Source organism: Cyprinodon variegatus, unplaced genomic scaffold (assembly GCF_000732505.1).
Source record: "Cyprinodon variegatus isolate N-32 unplaced genomic scaffold, C_variegatus-1.0 Scaffold1279, whole genome shotgun sequence".
NCBI lineage: Eukaryota > Metazoa > Chordata > Actinopteri > Cyprinodontiformes > Cyprinodontidae > Cyprinodon > Cyprinodon variegatus.
Window position 1 is genome coordinate 113,095 of NW_015151732.1, and position 18,687 is coordinate 131,781.

The 18,687-nt window shown below is 35.6% G+C and overlaps 2 protein-coding genes across 2 annotated transcripts in view; one reads left to right on the forward strand and one right to left on the reverse strand.

Annotated features, from left to right (window-relative positions):
• The window catches only part of syt7 (synaptotagmin 7), an 84,639-nt gene extending 78,752 nt beyond the window's left edge, over positions 1–5,887 (forward strand). Inside the window, exon 10 of the mRNA XM_015401968.1 lies at positions 1,010–5,887. Within this exon, the coding sequence (XP_015257454.1) occupies positions 1,010–1,114 (105 nt within the window). The 3' untranslated portion in view covers positions 1,115–5,887. The remainder of the gene's footprint in view (positions 1–1,009) is intronic.
• A 7,865-nt stretch (positions 5,888–13,752) lies between these two features.
• Positions 13,753–18,595, reverse strand: sdhaf2 (succinate dehydrogenase complex assembly factor 2). Its single transcript, XM_015401974.1, has 4 exons — positions 18,437–18,595; positions 17,025–17,248; positions 16,449–16,558; positions 13,753–14,305 (listed from the first exon to the last, which is right to left on the reverse strand). Exons 1-4 carry the CDS (start codon positions 18,461–18,463, stop codon positions 14,175–14,177), a joined length of 492 nt encoding a protein of 163 aa, XP_015257460.1. The 5' UTR covers positions 18,464–18,595; the 3' UTR covers positions 13,753–14,174.
• Positions 18,596–18,687: the final 92 nt, after the last annotated feature.

Here is an 18,687-nt window from a genome sequence, read left to right on the forward strand (position 1 = left end):
TGAAGAACAGAGCCAACTTTATCATGAAATCATCAATGGCAGAAGCTCAGTGGATGCTGCCCCTCCAGGAGGATGTCGCAGCTTAACATACTGTAGCACCACACCACATTGCAACTACTATGAATGGAAAAAAATATAAAACGATAAAATTAAAAGTTTCAGTAAAACAAATATAGCAAAAGTTCCTTAAGAACAATGATTTATGTTCCCATCACACCTTGCAGTTGCTGTGGAATGAAAAGATTGAGTATTGAGTGAGAGATTAAATATTTTAGGTTTCACACATTTATTATTCTGCTAAGAAGGCTTGCCAGTATTTATTTTTATTTTTTTAAACCAGATATCTAAGCTGGAATACCTATTACGCATTATATTTTTCTTTATAATCATAAATACAACTACAATACTGGATATGTTATGACTTAATTTTGTTGAAGTGCACCACTTAGACATTTATTTATACAGTCTGTGGATATACACTGTTAATTGTTTATGCCGTCTGTTTGTTGTTTGTTTTTTTATACCAATTCTAAAATAGAACATTAACTCTATTTGGTTTTAACCAAGCGCCCACTTGTATTTTTAACTCTACCTATAAAAGTAAGGAATTTATGTAACATGCTGGAAATATATCATAGTCAGCCTCTGCTCCTTCAGGCTGTGACAGAATAAACTCTGTCTGAGCAGCTTGGATGAGCTATAGCAATTACATCCACTGTCACTGCAGGTGGTGTACGTTCTGAGCATCCTTAACTATATACATTATCCACCTACATACAGCGATCATAGTACATTGCCTGTTTTACCATGCATGCTCAGTAATCAGCATTTAGAGCTTTAGAGAAAAATGTGTTTCCTCAAATCTAATCCAAAGATCAGTTATGAATTTTCTAGGGAATACTTTTTAAAGCTTTTCATGAAATGTCCAACTGGTTTGGAAAATGCTCATTATAAATAACACAGATGTTGAGTGATGATACATCCGGTATTAAATGTTTTTGTCTCCCAGATTTATCTTTCATGGAAGAGTGGCCCAGCAGAGGTTAAACACTGGAAAGACATGATAAGTCATCCTCGTACCACCGTGGCCCAGTGGCACTCTCTCAAAGCCTGAGGGGCCCAGGAGCCAAACTGTCTAAAGTGTTACCCCACCCCACCCCACCAGGAAGTCAACGTGAGCGTCTCAGCACACATCCCTTCTCCCTAAATGCAGTGTTGGGCTGTCGACCATGTATCACCTCTTTGTTCTCAGGCCTCTTTGATATTCCTCGCCCTCAGTCCTTGTGAATCAGCCCTAAAATTGCACCACCTTGTCAAGTTCTGATTGCCACCTGACTCTTTTACATCGGCCTGAATGAACTTCAAAATGTCTTTGATATCTTAGCTCCCTTGTGCCCTCTTTCTGTACCATTTATTTCCCAAGATATCTTTCAGTCTTTCTTCCATCATATCAGCCATTCCTAGAGCCTAACATCAGAGCAGTAGCTCTTGCTGCCCATGGATACAAACTACCAACCAAAAATGAATCAAACTGATAGTCAAATCATCCTCTGTGGCAGCAAGAGGGACTGTGTTTGAGCATAAGGGTGACCTGTGGGAATCATGTATCACCTCACATCTGATATCTCTGCTCCTTCTATTTCCATCTCTAATCCTGCATATCTTCAAAATGCCTAAAAAAAACAAACAAACAAAAAACAAATCAGGAAATGAAGGAGTGACGGACTGAATTTCAAATGGACTGGAAGTGGACTCTGTTGTTTAAATTTTCTTTGAACGTTTCCCTTTCTCACTGCCACCACTGTAATTCTCCCATGGCTGGAACCCTTTAGTCGTCTGTGCGTGATGTGCGTGACGTGCTGTAATCCCAAATGATGTTCAACCCAAAAAAAAGGAGGCATGGACATGAACATTTAACACTGGTCTGAAAAGGCAAGTGTGGAAGATATGTTTCCATTTAGAAAAAAAAAAAGAGGAGTAAAGTGATTATTGTACCTTATTTTATTTTATTTTTTTTAAAGAAATCCTCCAGAAAGAAAATAAGCAAAAAGCCTCTCCCATTTGTGTGGTAGTGTGGATACATATATGTATGTATGTGTGTGTGAGGGAGTATTTTAGGCCTGCACTGCCAAATGGAGAGAAATAAATATCCTTATCATGATAAATTATAAATTCAGGCAGACCTTTGTAATTTCCACCTGGTATATAACTATACTTTTGTCACGCTTCATTCTGATAGAGATGTGCAAAAAGCCTTAAAATAAATTCCTGTTTTATTACAGCAGAAAAAAATGCTGCAGCTCACTATCCAAATAATTTTTTGATGAAAAAAAAAATTGGGGTTTGATTTTTGCTTCCCTTAATCATCCTACACACAAGAGTGGATGCAGAATAAACTTTGGTCTTTGGTTTAGACTTTGTTCTAGTTGGTTTAGACTTTTTAAAACACTGCTTCTGAGTTTTTATATGATAAAATGTGAGCTAAACAATTTTTGTGTATCTATTTCTTGATTTCTAATTTCCGGCACATTTTCCGGTGTTTATTTTGAGCAGTGACTTAAATAATCAGGAGAAGTTATTGCATATCAGTTCTTAAAAGAACTTACCTATTATTTTACATAAACTTGTGTTTTTTTGTGTGCACATAATACAATGGATTTTGTCACTGCAGCAAAAGAAGAATTATTTAATGGCTGTTTACACTTTGTTACCAGGTTTTGAATTTTTATCAAATCTATATGTTGAAAAAATTTATTGCAATGACCTCAATCACCCAATTATCACATCATAATGATGTTAGAAATTTCTTAGTAGAGAGTACAGAACGTATAAATGTATTAACTGTCAGATTATAGTGGATCCTTAAAGATGTATGGTTGAAGCAAATTTGTCATCTTGACAATAATCCTAATATTTTTTTAACTTAGTATTTTTTTAAGTGATAAGTCTTAATAAAAAAGGCCAAGCATGATAATGATAAACTATGTTAATTAATGTAAGTTGCATTTAAATACAAAATCACTGCCAGGACAAAGAAACAGATAGAAAGACAAATTACAAACTGGATATTTATTAATGGAAAGTGTTACATGAAACACACCCAAATAGCAGCAGGTGAGGTAGACAAATTATTAAATATAATAATACAGAAAGGTGGCTGGAGGTCCTTTCTTTCTTGTTTATAGCTGATGTTGAGCTTAGGTTTTTCCACTTTGACGTAATGAGCTTACAGGGATTCACTGAAAAGGAAAAATCTAAGTAAATCTTTTTTTATATTTTCCTTTTCTTGTTTTCTAATTAAATACAGACAGGCAATAAAACAGAAACTAAATGATGAAACAATGACACATTCCAGTAAATCAAAACCACACTGTGCTTGTTAAGCACTGATGGACTGAGCTGTGCCTTAAAGCACAGCAGTGCATTGCCCAGACTCAGTTATAGCTGATTTTGTTTGGGCTTAGGGTCTGATTAAAGTACTGGTCGGCTTCCTCTGTGCTTGTTTTACTGCCTGAGCTTGACCTTCATCAAGCCCCATAGAGGGATGTATTGATCACTTGAGTGAAAACAAATTAGAATAATCAAATTTTAGGGGAGGGGAGAACTTTTACATTCCACAGTTTGTGTTGGTCTTCTGGAGGCGTGTAAGTGAATCTTCACTTTGTGTGAGTGTCAGTGTTCAGACTTTCTACTCTGTGTGTCCACAGTAAGTTTGAATTTACCATTTTGACATTGATTGACACTGTTTACTGTTTTCTAAATCTGTATAAATTTAAATGTACAAAGCGAAATGTTTTTTGTTTTGTTTTCCTAAAGATTGTCCGTATTTATATGACCTACTGCACTTGTTAGGGACTATGCTAGAGCAGACCTCTGATCATAGCAGGGTTATTTTCTTCTGTCCTGTATGTCTTGAGATGCAAATATCTCTAAAGAAAAAAAAAAAATAAGCCTAAAATTTCGAGATTTAACCTCCTCAATCTCACTATCATTAACCGGAGTTTATGTTTATACCAAAGCAGCTTCCAGTGTTATATCATAAATGTCAGCTCCGCCCTTTCTGTCTGATCTCATCTCACTCAGCCAAAAAGGCGTCTCCTTAACATCTCAACTGACGCTGCACCAGAACGCCCCTGCCGTGCACACATGCTTCCTGGCACAAAGCGTGCTGCGTGTGCCTTGTTAACTCTGCCACGCCTTGCTCTTCACCATATGCCCTACCACTCAGTCTATGTAGAGGTTGAAGAGGGGTGTTGAGGTAAAAAGGGTAAAAAATAGGATAATCACAACCGTCAGCTATTCACAGAGCTCATAGCTAAGTCTCAGGTCATGGGAGAAAGTTGAGAAGCTCCTAGAAATAAGGAGCAATAGATTCATTCATGTGTCTTAAAGGCGTTCTGTCTCAGACAAGAGACTTTTTATTTAAATAGTGATTAAAGAGCACTCCATTTCAGAGCTCATGAGGAAACGATTTAAATTAATGCATTTAAATTATTTAGTAAAGATATGATTGAAACCAAATATTTACATACACTGCATAAAAAGACACATAACCTTTATGTCAGTTCGGATATTTAGCTAAACACTAGAATAATGACTATTTTTCAGATCTTTTATATCAGATTCAGAGGTGTACATGTTTTGTATTTGTTTTGTTAGAATTGACCTTTAAACAGTATAAATTGGGTTTAATATTTGGAACATCACACAACTTTTTCGTTGGCCAGAGCTTTGTGATCACAAGTCTGAAACACTTTGACTTCCACAGTGTAAATAATTTATCATCCTCATTAAGGTTAGGGTCATTGTCCCATTTATGCCATTCGACTTCTTGATTTTAAAGTTTTATTATTCGGCTTTATTTTTATTTGTTTTTTAAATGGATTCTTCATCTCTAAGTGACCCTTGATTCCATGTTTGTACAAGAGTTTTACTATTGATGATTATCTGTAAGCAGATTTAGTCAACATCTTCACAAAGTAATTTGAAGGCTATGCTCTAAAAGATTTTTGCCTCACAAGCTCTGAATCCTTCTCCTCAATGAATGGTGAAGGTTAAACATTCCCACGATGTTTACACTTGTTTAAAATTTTAATGTTTAAAATATGGCAGATACTAAGAATATGAAAGATTCATTCAAACAGCAAAGGTTAGTGATTCCATTATAAATATCTTGGATTATTCTGTTACCTTAGAAGTAGTGCATTTGAGTTGTTGCTGAAAATTACATCCACAGATGTGGCTCCATTTAACCTAAAGATTCAGAATCAGAAGCATAGATGGCCTTTACACTAACATCTCAGCTTCCTAAATTGTTTGACGGCAAAGAAATCATTCTTGCAGTAATAAATAACTTCTCTAAAAAGTATAACTCCATTTTCTGGTGTCTAGAAAAGAGCAATAATGCTATTTTATCATCATCAGACAGATTTAAATAATTTCTGACAGAGAGGAAAAAGGGTCATGTGTCTTTGTATATCTTGTATACAAATATTTGGTTAAATGTAAGTTAATTAGGGTTTTAGTTATTATTATTTATTTATTTATTTTAGAGATCGAGCTGAAATGTGTCTTTCTAAACATTACATAGTCAACAACACTATCAAAGTTTGCCAAACAAGCTCATACATCTATTCTAGGGCATTCTATTAAAGAACCGCTGGAAATAAAGAGAGGTTTACTGGCAACACTTTGATTTATCTGATGTACGAATTATCGTGAAGTGTCTTGTATGTAAAAAAAAAAAAAAAAGAACATATTTATTGGGGTAGTTGATATCTTTCTGTCCTCAGGATCACTAACTCCTCTTTCACTCTTTTTTTCTTGTGATCACACATCCGTGGGGTGCACAATGTTGAATATCAGCCATGACTTTTTTTTTTTTATTATTCTGTACAGTGTAAATAATGATATAAATGTGTATATAAAACAAATATTCTTCTGGTCTGGTATTGATATAAACTTTCTAAAGCACTGTTTTTACTCAATTTATAGATTTTTAAAAATCTTTTATCGATAAAGATTCATTCTAAAGGCTCTGCTGTGAGATTAGATGCAGCTTTGGAGATGGTGAGTTGTTTGATATGAGAGAAGATATTACAGTGATTTATAAAAATGGAACCTGATTCTTAAAAAAAAGAAATCAATAGCATGCTAACTGTGGTAACAAAAGTAATTTAAGCAGATTTAAATTATAAACTCTATTGTTGCCTTGGCATAGGCAGTACATTTTTACATGCTACAAAAGGAAAGTCATTTTCTTTAAACTATAGTTTTTGATTATTGAAGTTGGAATTTGTGAAATAGTTAAGTTTTCAATACCTTACTTTCAGCAGACCTATGTTTTTATTAAAATTAGTTTGCATAAATAATGGTTCTTGTTCCCTGGTTATCACCAACAACTCATGACGGGAGAAATAAAGAGAGGCTATAGAGGATGAGCTTCAGTTCTAGAAAGCCTTTTGACTGCAAGTCATCCCACATACTGTTGACTGAAAGCTATTTCACAAAACCCCACCAAAAAAAAGATTTCATCTTTCAATATTCTATTTTGGCTCTTTAAAAAAAAAAGCTATTATTCTAATTTACATGAGCGCAGTAATGCTTATGTTGTCATGACTAAGAACAGAGGACCCAGTATTCAAGGCCAGACAAACAGTGGATTACTCGAAAGCGTTTATTTAAAACAAGGATCTGCGGTTCCCCATATGCATCTAAGGCAGGAATCTCTGCAGGAGAGAAACACAGGTTAGTGACCATGATAATCTGACAGAGGATGATTATGAAAGCGTGAGTCACTAACCTGGTTTTAGAGTTCAGTCCATGCCCAGAGCATGAGGAAGGATCCAGCTGGTGGGCTGCAAAAAGATGAGCAGAGTCTCCTAGACACTGCAGCCTCTGAGAACAGAGAACAAGCAGGAGACAGAAGCCAGGTCAGGCAAACAGTTCAGAGCAGGAACAGGCAGGATGAGAGGTCTATGAGTCCAAAGTTCAGGCAAGCTAAGTGGTTGAGAGGCAGAACAGGTAAGGATCAGGTAATCAGAAATATCAAGGAACTCTAAAAACACTCTCACCACTGGCAAGAGAAAACAAGAATAATAACTGCATACAAGCAATTTAAATAGAGGCAGGAGCAGGTGAATCAGATGAACAGTGATGAGAAACTGGGCAGAGTTAGGTAAATGAAATGAGCAATTAAGCCAGTCCTCAGTGCCAAGATCATGTTATACATTGTTTTACTTTTAACATGCTGAATGATTCCATGTGCAGGAAAGACAACAGATTTTCTTGCTTTTGCCGGCATTTGCTTTTGTTATTCCATAATGTTTAATTTGCATTCAAAAGTCAAGAACTGCAGATATTTTTCAGACAAGTTCTTGCATTAACTCCTAATAGAGACTAGTCTCAATCACTGCAGTCTGGTGAACCTGTAGTCTGAGGGTTATACTTGTTTCTGTTTCAATTATCAGACATAGTAGAAGTTTAATATCCTCATCCAACCAGTTTGCCAAATAATTAAAAATTATTTGAAATTTGCCCCGAACATTTTTTTTAAGAAAATGAAAAATAGGATGTCTGGTCACCCTATGTTTCAGTGATTGAGTGCTTGTTGCTATGATGCAGCTTTGCTCGTTATAAACCAACCAATCAGCACACAGCTCATCTAAATATTCATGGGAATACCATAAAAGGAAGAAACCCTGTCTTTTCATTCTAGGGCTTTTAACCATGCTTGCATTAGGGCGCATAGAACAGCAAATATGCCCTTTTCAGCCCAACCAATGTTACACACCCTATTCAGAGACTTTAAGGACCAGCACCAAATACCCTATATAATCATTCTATGACCCCTTTAAAAGAAAATGTAACGCAACATCCTAAAGATGGCATATAAACCCTAGAGTTCTGATTTTATCATAATGTTTGCCGTGTATTTTTCCCCCACAGTGTAAGCTCTGTTGGAGGCTGTTTTTTTAGTTGTATGAAGTTATTGCACATATCTAATTAAGGAAACAGCTTCCTCTGCCTCCTACACTTTGGTTTCAATAAGCTTTCAAAGAGTGATAGCATCTCGGAGAAAAATGGTGTTTGGTGTATCGCCAGGAAGTGTTTAATTTACCAACTCATTTGGTCTGACACCTCTCTAAAAATGGAGAGCTATCTTCATCTCTGATCATCATTGAACAAATCAGCAGCAAACTTGTTAAGATGATGGGACATGCATGCTGCCGGTGGTGCTAGATGAAAGTGAAAGCACGTGAGCCAGAAATTCCAGGGTGTCTGCAGCGCTGAGGATAAAACCGAGTTGTCACGACACAGGAAGCAGAAGCAGAGGATGACAGGAGCGCTGGGCTACAGATAGGCGCAGTGGGTGTGCGTGGGAAACTTGAATAAACACTCTAAACAAGCCTCAGAGCAAGAAAGAAGGGAATTGTGCCCACCCTGCATGTGGGCTCTTAAGGTGGAATCCTTTTCCTCTTTCTTTTTACAGCCACTGTGGAGGATGCTCAATTATTGTCCATCAAGTTTTCTAAAAAAAATAATATGACCTACTTACAAATTAGACTTCCCACTCCTGTTTTACATAGCATGTAAAATGTTTTAATACATTTCTTTTTTAATCTTGTACAGATGTGTTTATTTTTATCCAATCTATTTTTTTAAAGTGTGAACACAAAAAAGGCCGTTAAGAACATAGACAGAGGTTGCTGAGGTGTGACCATGTTATGCACAGTAGCTCTCATAAGTGTGTGATGTTTTTGTGATAAAAAAAAAACCAGTTTTTTTCTCCCATAAATAAATGCATTATTTCCTGCATAATCTCACTGGAATTAAAACATGCTAGAAGTAAACTATCCAAAAGAACAATAACCTATTAAAAAAAAAAAAGATTGTAATGTTTTGTTTGTTAATATACATTTTGAAATGCACATTTCCCAGATTCTGCAAATGATATTTTCATTATTTTATAGGTTTTCATATGTATTTAATCCCGAGTTTAATGTTAACTCATGGTTTGTATTGCTTATTCTTACATGTATTTGCCTCTAATACAGTTGTATTTCCCCACACAGATACAATAAGGTGATATTCTATTCTATTCCATTATATTCCATTATATTCTGTTCTATTCTATTCTATTCTCTTTTAACCTTGGTAGCTAAAGTATGCACCCTTTAAACATATGATTTCTTGCAGCACCTAGTAATTCTATTAGCATTCTGTTGTTGCTGTGATACTAAAAGATCCAAGTGCACATCATGCCTGTGGTAAAAACTACCTTTTAAAGATAAAAAAAATAAGGGTTAATTTAATACAACAAAAGAGAAATTTGGAGAGTAAGGCAGAGGAAGTGAAGAATCCACCAGTGAATAAAGAGTAAGAGTGTGTTTATATACTGAGGCAGGGAAGAGAATGACAAATGTGTCAGAGGAGCTGATAATAGATCATGTGAAGGAGCTGAGGCTAAATGAAGGCAGGGAAAATGAGATAGAAGACTAATTATTAAAGGAAGCTGATTAAAGAAATAAATTGCAGGCCAAGAGGAAAAGACAAATAAAATAAATAAAGGCAATAGCCCAAAACAGCAATATTATCTGCAGCATTAGTTTAAGAAAACAGAACAAAAAAGCATAAACAATCATGGTAAAACCTAAATGAATGCAACTATAACAGGGAAAGGATGAAAACATAAACGCAGCAGAAAGCCTAAAAATATAAGGCTCATCCTAAGCTCATTAAATATCTCACATTTTGACTTGATTATGCTTGCCAAATGTATCTGGAAAAAGTTTTTAAAATTCTAAGAAAGCTTTTCCGCTGCTCTTTTGCCTTTATTTTAAATGTACACACATGGACAAATGTGTTCTTACCTCTTGTTCAATGAAAGAAAACCTTCCAAAAATAACTTGAATCCGACTAAAGTAATAATAGATGAAAAATGTTATGGAGATGAACAAATAAAAGTCTGACATTGCTTTTTAACTATAACCTGTAACTGTCAATGAGACAGTTACAGGTTGAAAGACAGTTGCTCCTCTCAGCAGGTATTTTGGCCCACTTCTCATTAGAAAACTGCTGCAGTCATCGTATGTTTGAAGGGTGCATTTTCCAGATGACATGTTTCAACTTCTTCCCAAGATGCTCAATAAGATTTAGGTCAGGGCTCAGAGAAGGCCATAGAATAGTCCAGGGTTTTCCTCTTAGCCATTCTTGGCTGTTTTTAGCTCTTGCTTTTGGGTCATTATCCTGTTGAAGACTCATGACATATGACAGAGACCAGGCTTTCCGAGACTGGGCAGCACATTTCTCTCCAGAATCCCTTGATAGTCTTGAGATTTAATCACATCTTGCACAGATTTAAGACACCCAAGCCAGATGAAGCATAGCAGCCACAGAACATAACAGAGCCTCCTCTATGTTTCACAGAACGGACTGGGTTATTTTCTTGATATGCTTTATGTTATATGCACCTACCCAAAAAGTTCCTTCTCAAATGATTAAAGATATTTCTGTGACCATTGTGGGTTTTTATTTCCTTAAACGAACATGGACCAACAATTTTGTCCTCATGCCTGGTCATGGACAAGTCTTTCTAAAAAATACATTGGTTGAACCATAGAGTCATTGTGCGTTGATGTGAATGTAAGTATGGATTATCTATGACGCTGAAAAATTTAGCCTCTCTTCTTCAACTTTCCCAAATATACCCCAAAATTTTGGGTGTAGGCTGACTGATATTTTGGAAAATTCATAACTTCATCTACCTGGAACAAATGCCTTTGTTTTATCTATTAGTAAAACATTTATTTTAGTGTGGAAAAACTGCTGGTACATGACAGAAGCATTGGAAACATTTTTTATACAGCTTCACCTTTTGATCTATAGATCTAATTAAAACAAGAATCTAAAACCAGTTCTAAATCAGATCTATTAGGCCAAATTCAAACTATCATCATGAGGCTACTTATGTTAACTTCAAGCCTGATGATGTGAACATGAAAGATAACGTTATAAAAAAAAATTCTTATTAATATTGATAAACATAACTTAATTTGTATATGCACATTAGTGTAGCTTATTTTTAATGGCTATATATTTTTTAAAAGTGTGATTCAAGAACAAGCTTGCATATATGACAGTCTGGGGTCTGTCTCTATACCTTGGCCTGATGATGCACCTTGGTTACAAAGGTTATCCCTTTGGCGCATGACTTACATCCAGACGTTTGGGGATTGAATCCTGCCTTTTAGGACCATCTGTTCTATACCTTGCCACACATTCAAACTGTAGTTTGAATGTTATTCTGATTTCTGCTTCAGCTGTTTTTACTGTTTCTTTAAACAGTCTGAGACACTTTGTTTCACTGTTGTTAACAAGAACTAAAAAAAAAAGGAATGGCAAAGTGTGAGAAAATATCCGATGTTCAGCCTTCAAAAAGTAAAGGCAGAAAAGAAAGAGCAATATCAGATGGCAATGGAGGATCACATCAGGTAATGCTCTGTGCTGTAAGATTATATATGCAACATGCTAACATCACCTCCCTGAGCTGTCCATAAATTTCAGCAAAATCTAAGGCTGGTTATCCTGTTCGAGTGCACCTCATAAAAAGAAAAAGCAGACTGTGGGGTGGGTTATTTATCACATTGGGTCCCAGTTGATATACTATCATGTGAAAATAGGACAGCTTTATTATAACATCATTTACACATTGGGTCATAGTTCTTTATTAAACTCACCATTGTTGTTATTTGCTTATTTGTACTTTGTTTGCACCCTATTTGTTTCTTGATTAGAATCCCTCTTAAAATCTATTGTCTTCGTTCATTGTCCTCCATGATAGGTAACACAGTTATCTTGTGTTAGAGTGGGCCTTTATGTACCGTTGTTGGTGCAAAAAAGAGTAAGTTGTTTTTCTCTCATCTTACCTTTTATCAAAAAATATGTCACAAATATTTTTGCATCATCAGATTCTGCTTGGATGCGCTAATTTTCAGTCAGATCTCCATGTCCCTGTGTAGTGAAGGACTCTTCAGAGTTCTGCTGTTATCATTAAACTCTGCTACAGTTTGTATGAGTCCTTTTGGAGCCAGGTAAACATCATAGCCAGGATGACTTTCCTCACTCATCAGGCACATGATTGTATACCAAGTGTGCTTTACCATATTGTGTTAGCCATCATATATTGTGAATAAAGTGTGTGCTGTTGCAGATTCACCTAATCAGTCTGCTATTTACTAACCCCAATGTCAAATGATTCATCTGGAAGTCTATAGTAAAATACATGTAGCACCGCCTTCGCTTACAATATAGGATGGGTTAAAGAAAATGGTGTAATTCTGACCATCTTAAAGCGCTGCTTTTAACCCACATCACACCACTGCCACCAGCATGTGTCAATGTGGTGTTTGCACAGTACAATTAAGTGTTTTTTGTGATTTGTGATTATGACTCTCAAGTTCATGTTTGGTTCTATCTGATCAAAATGCCGTCAGGGTTTGAAAGGTTTTCAAATCTTAGTTATACAGACTTTTGTCTTACAACTCTTTCTCATACATCTGAAGAAAACACGTTAAAAAATCCTACAGCTCTTTCTGTATATTTTGTCCGTAAAAGTAAAAAAAAAAAATCCACTGGACTTTCCAAGATTTGCAGATGTTTCGCCACCTCTCCAGGAAGCTTTCTCAATCAAATTTCTTATCTGTATAATTTAGAGCTTCAATATTTTAGTTTCTATGACATCTATTGTATTCACTTTTACCAGCTCCTTTTGGGCAAAAGGCTTCTAATAAATGTGGAAAGAATATAGAATTTGGAAAAGTGGTTCAATATGCCTGGAAACACTTTAAGGGGAGATGTTCTGGGTAATATCCAACACTGACTAAGGTTAACAAAGAGACAGATGGCTGAAGAGCATATAAAACACAGAGGGGAACCCTTCTGACATCATCTCACGTCTATTTTAGGACAGGCTGAGAAAAAAAAAGAAAGAAAAAAAATGAAGGTCATCCTTAATCATTGCACGTCTTTTTGTGAGGATATGGACAATAAAATATAAACAAACCTTCTTCTGATGCTGGCTACTGACACTGACTTAGGAGCACGCCTACATCATAATTCTGTAGACGTCCACAAGCCAGCTTGTCATCTGCTTTGAAATTCTGTGCACATCTCATGGCCAGAGGGCATCTCCCTACTGCAATCAGTACAAGGTTCCAATGAGCCAACATGACACACAGGCAGACAAAAAACATTCACCACAGTCCACAAATGCTGAACGTGTAGTACAACATGAAAAACAGGAAAACCCTGTTATATTTTAATAATTATAAGATTTAGTTTAATCTTTGTTCTTATCATGCATTTTATAAAATAGACCATAAATATATTTCACAGTTGGATGACCAATTTATGATTCCTGTCAAGGAACAGAATGTACTTATGTAAAATAAGGTTGTTTTTTTTTTGAGCAATTGCATGTAAAATGTCCAATTAAAATTATAATAGTAGTTTAGATCATGTTTCTATGAAAATATAATTTCTTTAATTATTTTAAATCATCTTTCCTAAGACAAGATCAGTAAGGTGGCTATAATCAGGTGATTTTAACCAAGAAAGGAAAGCAATATGGTGCCATCTGGTGTCTGAAAATGGCACACGTGTTACAACCTTCATTATGCAACTCAGAGAATAGGCGCTCTGTCAGTCACAGTATCATATCATGTGATCCACTCATGCAGTACACCAAGCAAATCATGATTCCACAAGAGCAGCTCAACGTTTATTCAAAACCTTACAATACAGTCATCAGGAAGTCAGACAAGAAAATGTCATATTTTATTTTCCCAAAAAGCATCTCATAAAAAAGCAAGTTAAATACAGTTATGGCTGATATATTTATAACACAACTATTAAGATCATGGTACTTATATTGATCCGGAAAATTCTCTTTCTTATTAACAGATGTTGGTTTGTTTTCCATCATCCTCTTCTACTGACAATAGCCAAAGCAAATAAGAGTGGAGAACATGCCATTTATTTTTAAATCATATCATGGAAGCGAGGGAAAAGTGACAATGTATTCCTAGCATCATTCGTGTTGTTTTTCAATAGATAAATGTTTTATATGAGCACCTTCAATGAGACTGAATGAAGTGTCCAGATGGTAAAGGACCTCACTGGGTTCCTTTTTCCAGATACTCCAAACTGGGTGCATCTAATCTCTGTTCGTGGTTTTTGTTTTTTGTGAATTCCTTCAACATTTCCATAACTTCTCCTTGGTAGACTTCCGGTGTGGGCTGAGCTTCTGTAAAAACAACAAAAAAAGGAAATGGCAAATTGAGTAACACTGTTTTAACATAATTTAGATAATTTTTATTTTAAATAGCAGAAGAACAATAGGGACTAAAAAAAAAGAGCTCTTTTAAAATGACCATGATTATTTTGGAACAGAAATAGGACTGGTTGTGTGAGCTATTTAAGAAAAACAATACAACAGTGAGCAAAATTTTGGTAGCTGGAACGGGTAACATCAAGGAGATTATTGTCGAGCTACTTAGTTATTTTATTTAGTAAGGTCAGTGTTTGAGCCTCCATTCTGGCAGACCTGATTCCCTAAAAAAATAAAATGTTGAGAGGATTCTCACAATATGTTTCGTTGTTTGGCTGTACTGCTCAACCACAGGCTCTTACTAAGGCTATAACAACTATCTATATCGACATATTGATTTTATGACTAAGGATATCGATGTAAATTTGTTTTTACTTCAAAAGCTCAATTTTTGATATAGATGTGAATGAGATGGGCAAATGATATCCCATCACACAGGTCACAGACTTGTTCATTAAATTAATTAAAATCTTACAAGATCAGATCTTATCGGGAAACATCATATGGTTATCTTAACAAATCGATCATGAAAAACATTAGTGATTTCAACCTCTACTAGGGACATTTCCTCATTGAGATTTAAGTACCGCAATTAACCTTTAGGATAGGAAAAAATTATAATGAAGTATCGTTACTTTTATAACAGTACATTTTCCAGCTACTCTACTGACACAAAGTAACTTCACTAATTGAAGAATAAGCTAGTTTTTAAATAAAAAAAACAACACATACATGAAATAATTTATGTTAAAATTAATATTTTAAAATACAAATATTTATACTTAAATTATATAAGTCACATTATAGGTTGATGTTTTCATGTCAATTTCCATCTGCGGATTCTACAAAGACAAATGAAGACCAAGAAAATATTCAGCTAACAACAGATGCTGGCCTTTGGAAAAAGAAAAAAGGAAAAACTACTGAAAAATAAAAGGTACAATAGAAAACTTAACTTATTTGTAAACTTTATTCTACCCACAGAATCCTATTGAATTTTCCATCTCTTTAGTAAAGCTATTCTGGCCAAGACTGATCCATAGTTTCATTTTTTTTTTAAACAAGTAGAAAGCCTGTATATGAAAAGTAAACAGAATGCTGGGCTGCAAATATTCTGCTCATTATCTTTGCTGTTCCTAGAACGGCACTCTTCTGGACCGAGATCTCTGATGTATTTCCAGGGATCTGCTGTAACCACTCTTCAAGTTTGAGGGTCACTGCCCCAAATGACCCAATGACCTTCCAAGTTTTCTCCAGCTCTTCTCTGAGCCCCTGTTATTTCTCTAATTTTTCATGTTCTTTTTTTTCTGATGTTGCAGTCACTTAATATTGCTATGTCAACCAAAATGGCTTTCCTTTGCTTTTTGTCCACCACCACAATGTCCGGTTGGTTTGCCGTTACCGTTCAGTCTGTCTGTATCTGGAGGTCCCACAGGATCTTGGCTCGATCATACTATATCGTCTTTGGAGGTGTTTCCCACTTTGACCTTTGGGTTTCCAGCCCATACTCTGCACAGATGTTCCTGTACACTATTCTACCCACTTCAATATGGCGCTCCATGTAAGCTTTTCCTGCTAGGATCTTACACCCTGCAGTTATGTGCTGGATTGTCTAAGGAGCCCCTCTGCACAGTCTGCACCTGGGGGGCAATTTTCAAACAATGATTTTGAGTAACTGCCTTTTACACTTAAATTGTTATTTTCATAGTAGTAGTGGTTTGTGCAAATGGTATTACTCAGAAAAAATGGTAGCGGTGATGTTCCTTTACACATTTTATATAGAATTATACCTTGCAATAATAATACCTAAATATGGTTTCCAGTTTTGCAGGCTAGTTTTTATCTAACAGTGCTCACAGATGTTGACTTTCTAACCTTAGCTGATGACGTGTTTTAGAGTGATTTTAAGACCAGAACAGGGTGTATTGACAACATTTTAATTTTCATTTAGAGGTGGTAGAGGAAAGCTATGACTTTTTGAGACTTATTTGGAAATGTTTACTCTCGGGAAAAACAAAAACAAATGAGTCACACAAAAAAAAAACAATCATTTTCTCACCCGTGGCCCAGTAGTAGATATCCCAGTCATTGCTTGGTTCATTGATCAGCCTGTCATACTGCTGCAACTGGCTATCAGTCATCGTATTCAGGTATCGCTTTGCAAAAAGGCTGCAAGAGGCACAAGGAACTCAATAAACTCAGCAATTTCTTCACAAAGAAAGTGTCACAGCAAAAATTACAGCAACACCAAATCATAAATTGACAAACACATCTGTTCTGATACTTTTGAATATCTGGTTCAAATGATTCAATTTGGTTGTTAAACAAATACCAAAGGCTTCAATTTGACTACAGTTATTTTGATAGCAGATCATTTCTGAAAACTGGTAAGCACTGATTACAGACAGGCACAAAACAACAAAAATTTTGCTGTTTTTTGGTTTCCCATATCCGATTTTAAAATCTATCACCAAAGAATTGATTTTAGATTGTTTTACACAAGGTTTCCTGTTAGACAGACCAATCTGAATACAGCTAGCTTGAAAAATATCAATGTTTAGATACTGCAGTAGACAAGCAACTTTAAAAGAAGTAAAATTGAGCCAAACAGAGAATACAAGAAAAAGATAACAACCTTAGTAGTATGCAGTTCTCCAACATCCCCCTCTTGCGACTCTCATAGAGGAGCCGCCGCCTCTTGATGTCAATGGGCTCATCTGTCTTCTCAACCCAGGGGGGTAGGGGGATCTCTAGCAGGTCCGCTTTGTTGTCATCAGGAGCATCTCCTTTGTAACCTCGAGATGTGACCATCCCTGTTAAGGCTGGTCTCCAAACTGATTGGCACATCCCTGTTACCACCTGACAGGAAACAAAAGCCATTTAAGTCGTTTTTCTTGTCACCATCGAAATAGGACAAGTTGTCGTTTTAAAGCTTTCCGTTTTATGTTGCAAAACAAGAGGAGATGATATACTTAAACAATTGAAGTCCAAGGAAATTGTAATAGTGACATTGTTATTTAGTAATAACCCTTCGGTCGATTCCCATGTGCTGCAGTGCGAGGTCCAACTAGATCCTACTTTTTTATTTTTTTTATTTCAGCTTCTCTTCATTGGCTTTATGTAAATCCATAACAGAATAAATTCATAAAAAAGTTGAAATTACGTTTTTCTTAGAAATAAACCTCTGATAAATACATCTCCATTTTATATTAAAGACCTAATTTTATTCTTTATATGTTTATATGTAGAGGACTACAATAATTGGTGTGTTTTTTTTTTCCTGTGGAACCCACATCTGCTTTTTGTTTCTTAATTTTTGGTTTTTGATTAAACATCAAGTTAGAATGACTTGGTTACTTTGAGCTAATTCTGTAGATATACATCCCTAAGCTTGAGCTGCTTTGTCTGGAGAAGGAATTTCCATTGGTGTATTACTTTATCAATTTTAAAAGGTTTCCTTTTAAAAATATCTTTTTTTGTTTGTTGTTGTTTTTTTTTTTAAGCAAACCTATCACTAATGGATGGAGTTAACAAGTACATAAATGTAATTGGTAAGACAGAAAAGTATGCAGAGGATGTGGTTGGATAAATGCCAAATGGCATAGAAGAACAGTCTTTGACTTAAACTGAACTCTGTTTTATACACACTCACAATATAGATCACAACAACTCCCAAATGTTCAAAGGCGTTTCAAAAGCAACACCTATATCTTATTATCTGTCACGGTTTGTTTTGAATCAAGGGAGAGCGAACCTTTAAATCCCAAAAAGCAGGTGAGAATTGTGTAACATCACCATCTGTCCTGTTGTACAACAGTCCCCTAACAGAAGAACGTACCATGAAAATTGAAAATAGCGACAAGATTTAAGTTGCGGTATTAGGAAACTGGACTCGTGTTTTAATATAGAAGTTTTGGTGTTTGTTTTTCTTTTACTTAAAATCAGACTCAAATCTATTGGGTAACCTTAGCAAAGCAAAGGGTCTTTGATATCAGAGGTCACATTTCGAGGAACACATAAGTAAATAGTTATAAAAGGATAACTTACTCTTTTTGCAACAAGTGAAGCCAACATTTTAGGATTCTTTCTTGACGACCTAGATAAAACACCGTCCTTCGCCGCTGTGCAAATGTTTCTGCTTAGCGTTCAACAAAAATTACACAAGCAAGCGGGTTCACGTCACTGCGTGCCCGCCTAACGAATGGGCCGACTAGATACACGAACAGAACATGTGTGGTTGTTGATAGGGAACAAACTAAAAAACACGTCTTAGTATTATCAAAAATAAATAGTGGAGT

Coding starts and splice junctions, on each gene's coding strand:
- sdhaf2 (XM_015401974.1), bottom strand. CDS start 18,463: ATGTTGGCTTCACTTGTTGCAAAAAGA. Junction 16,559..17,024: donor GAGAACTGCATACTACTAAG/GTTGTTATCTTT, acceptor TGCCTCTTGCAG/CCTTTTTGCAAAGCGATACC. Junction 14,306..16,448: donor TATCTACTACTGGGCCACGG/GTGAGAAAATGA, acceptor TTGTTTTTACAG/AAGCTCAGCCCACACCGGAA.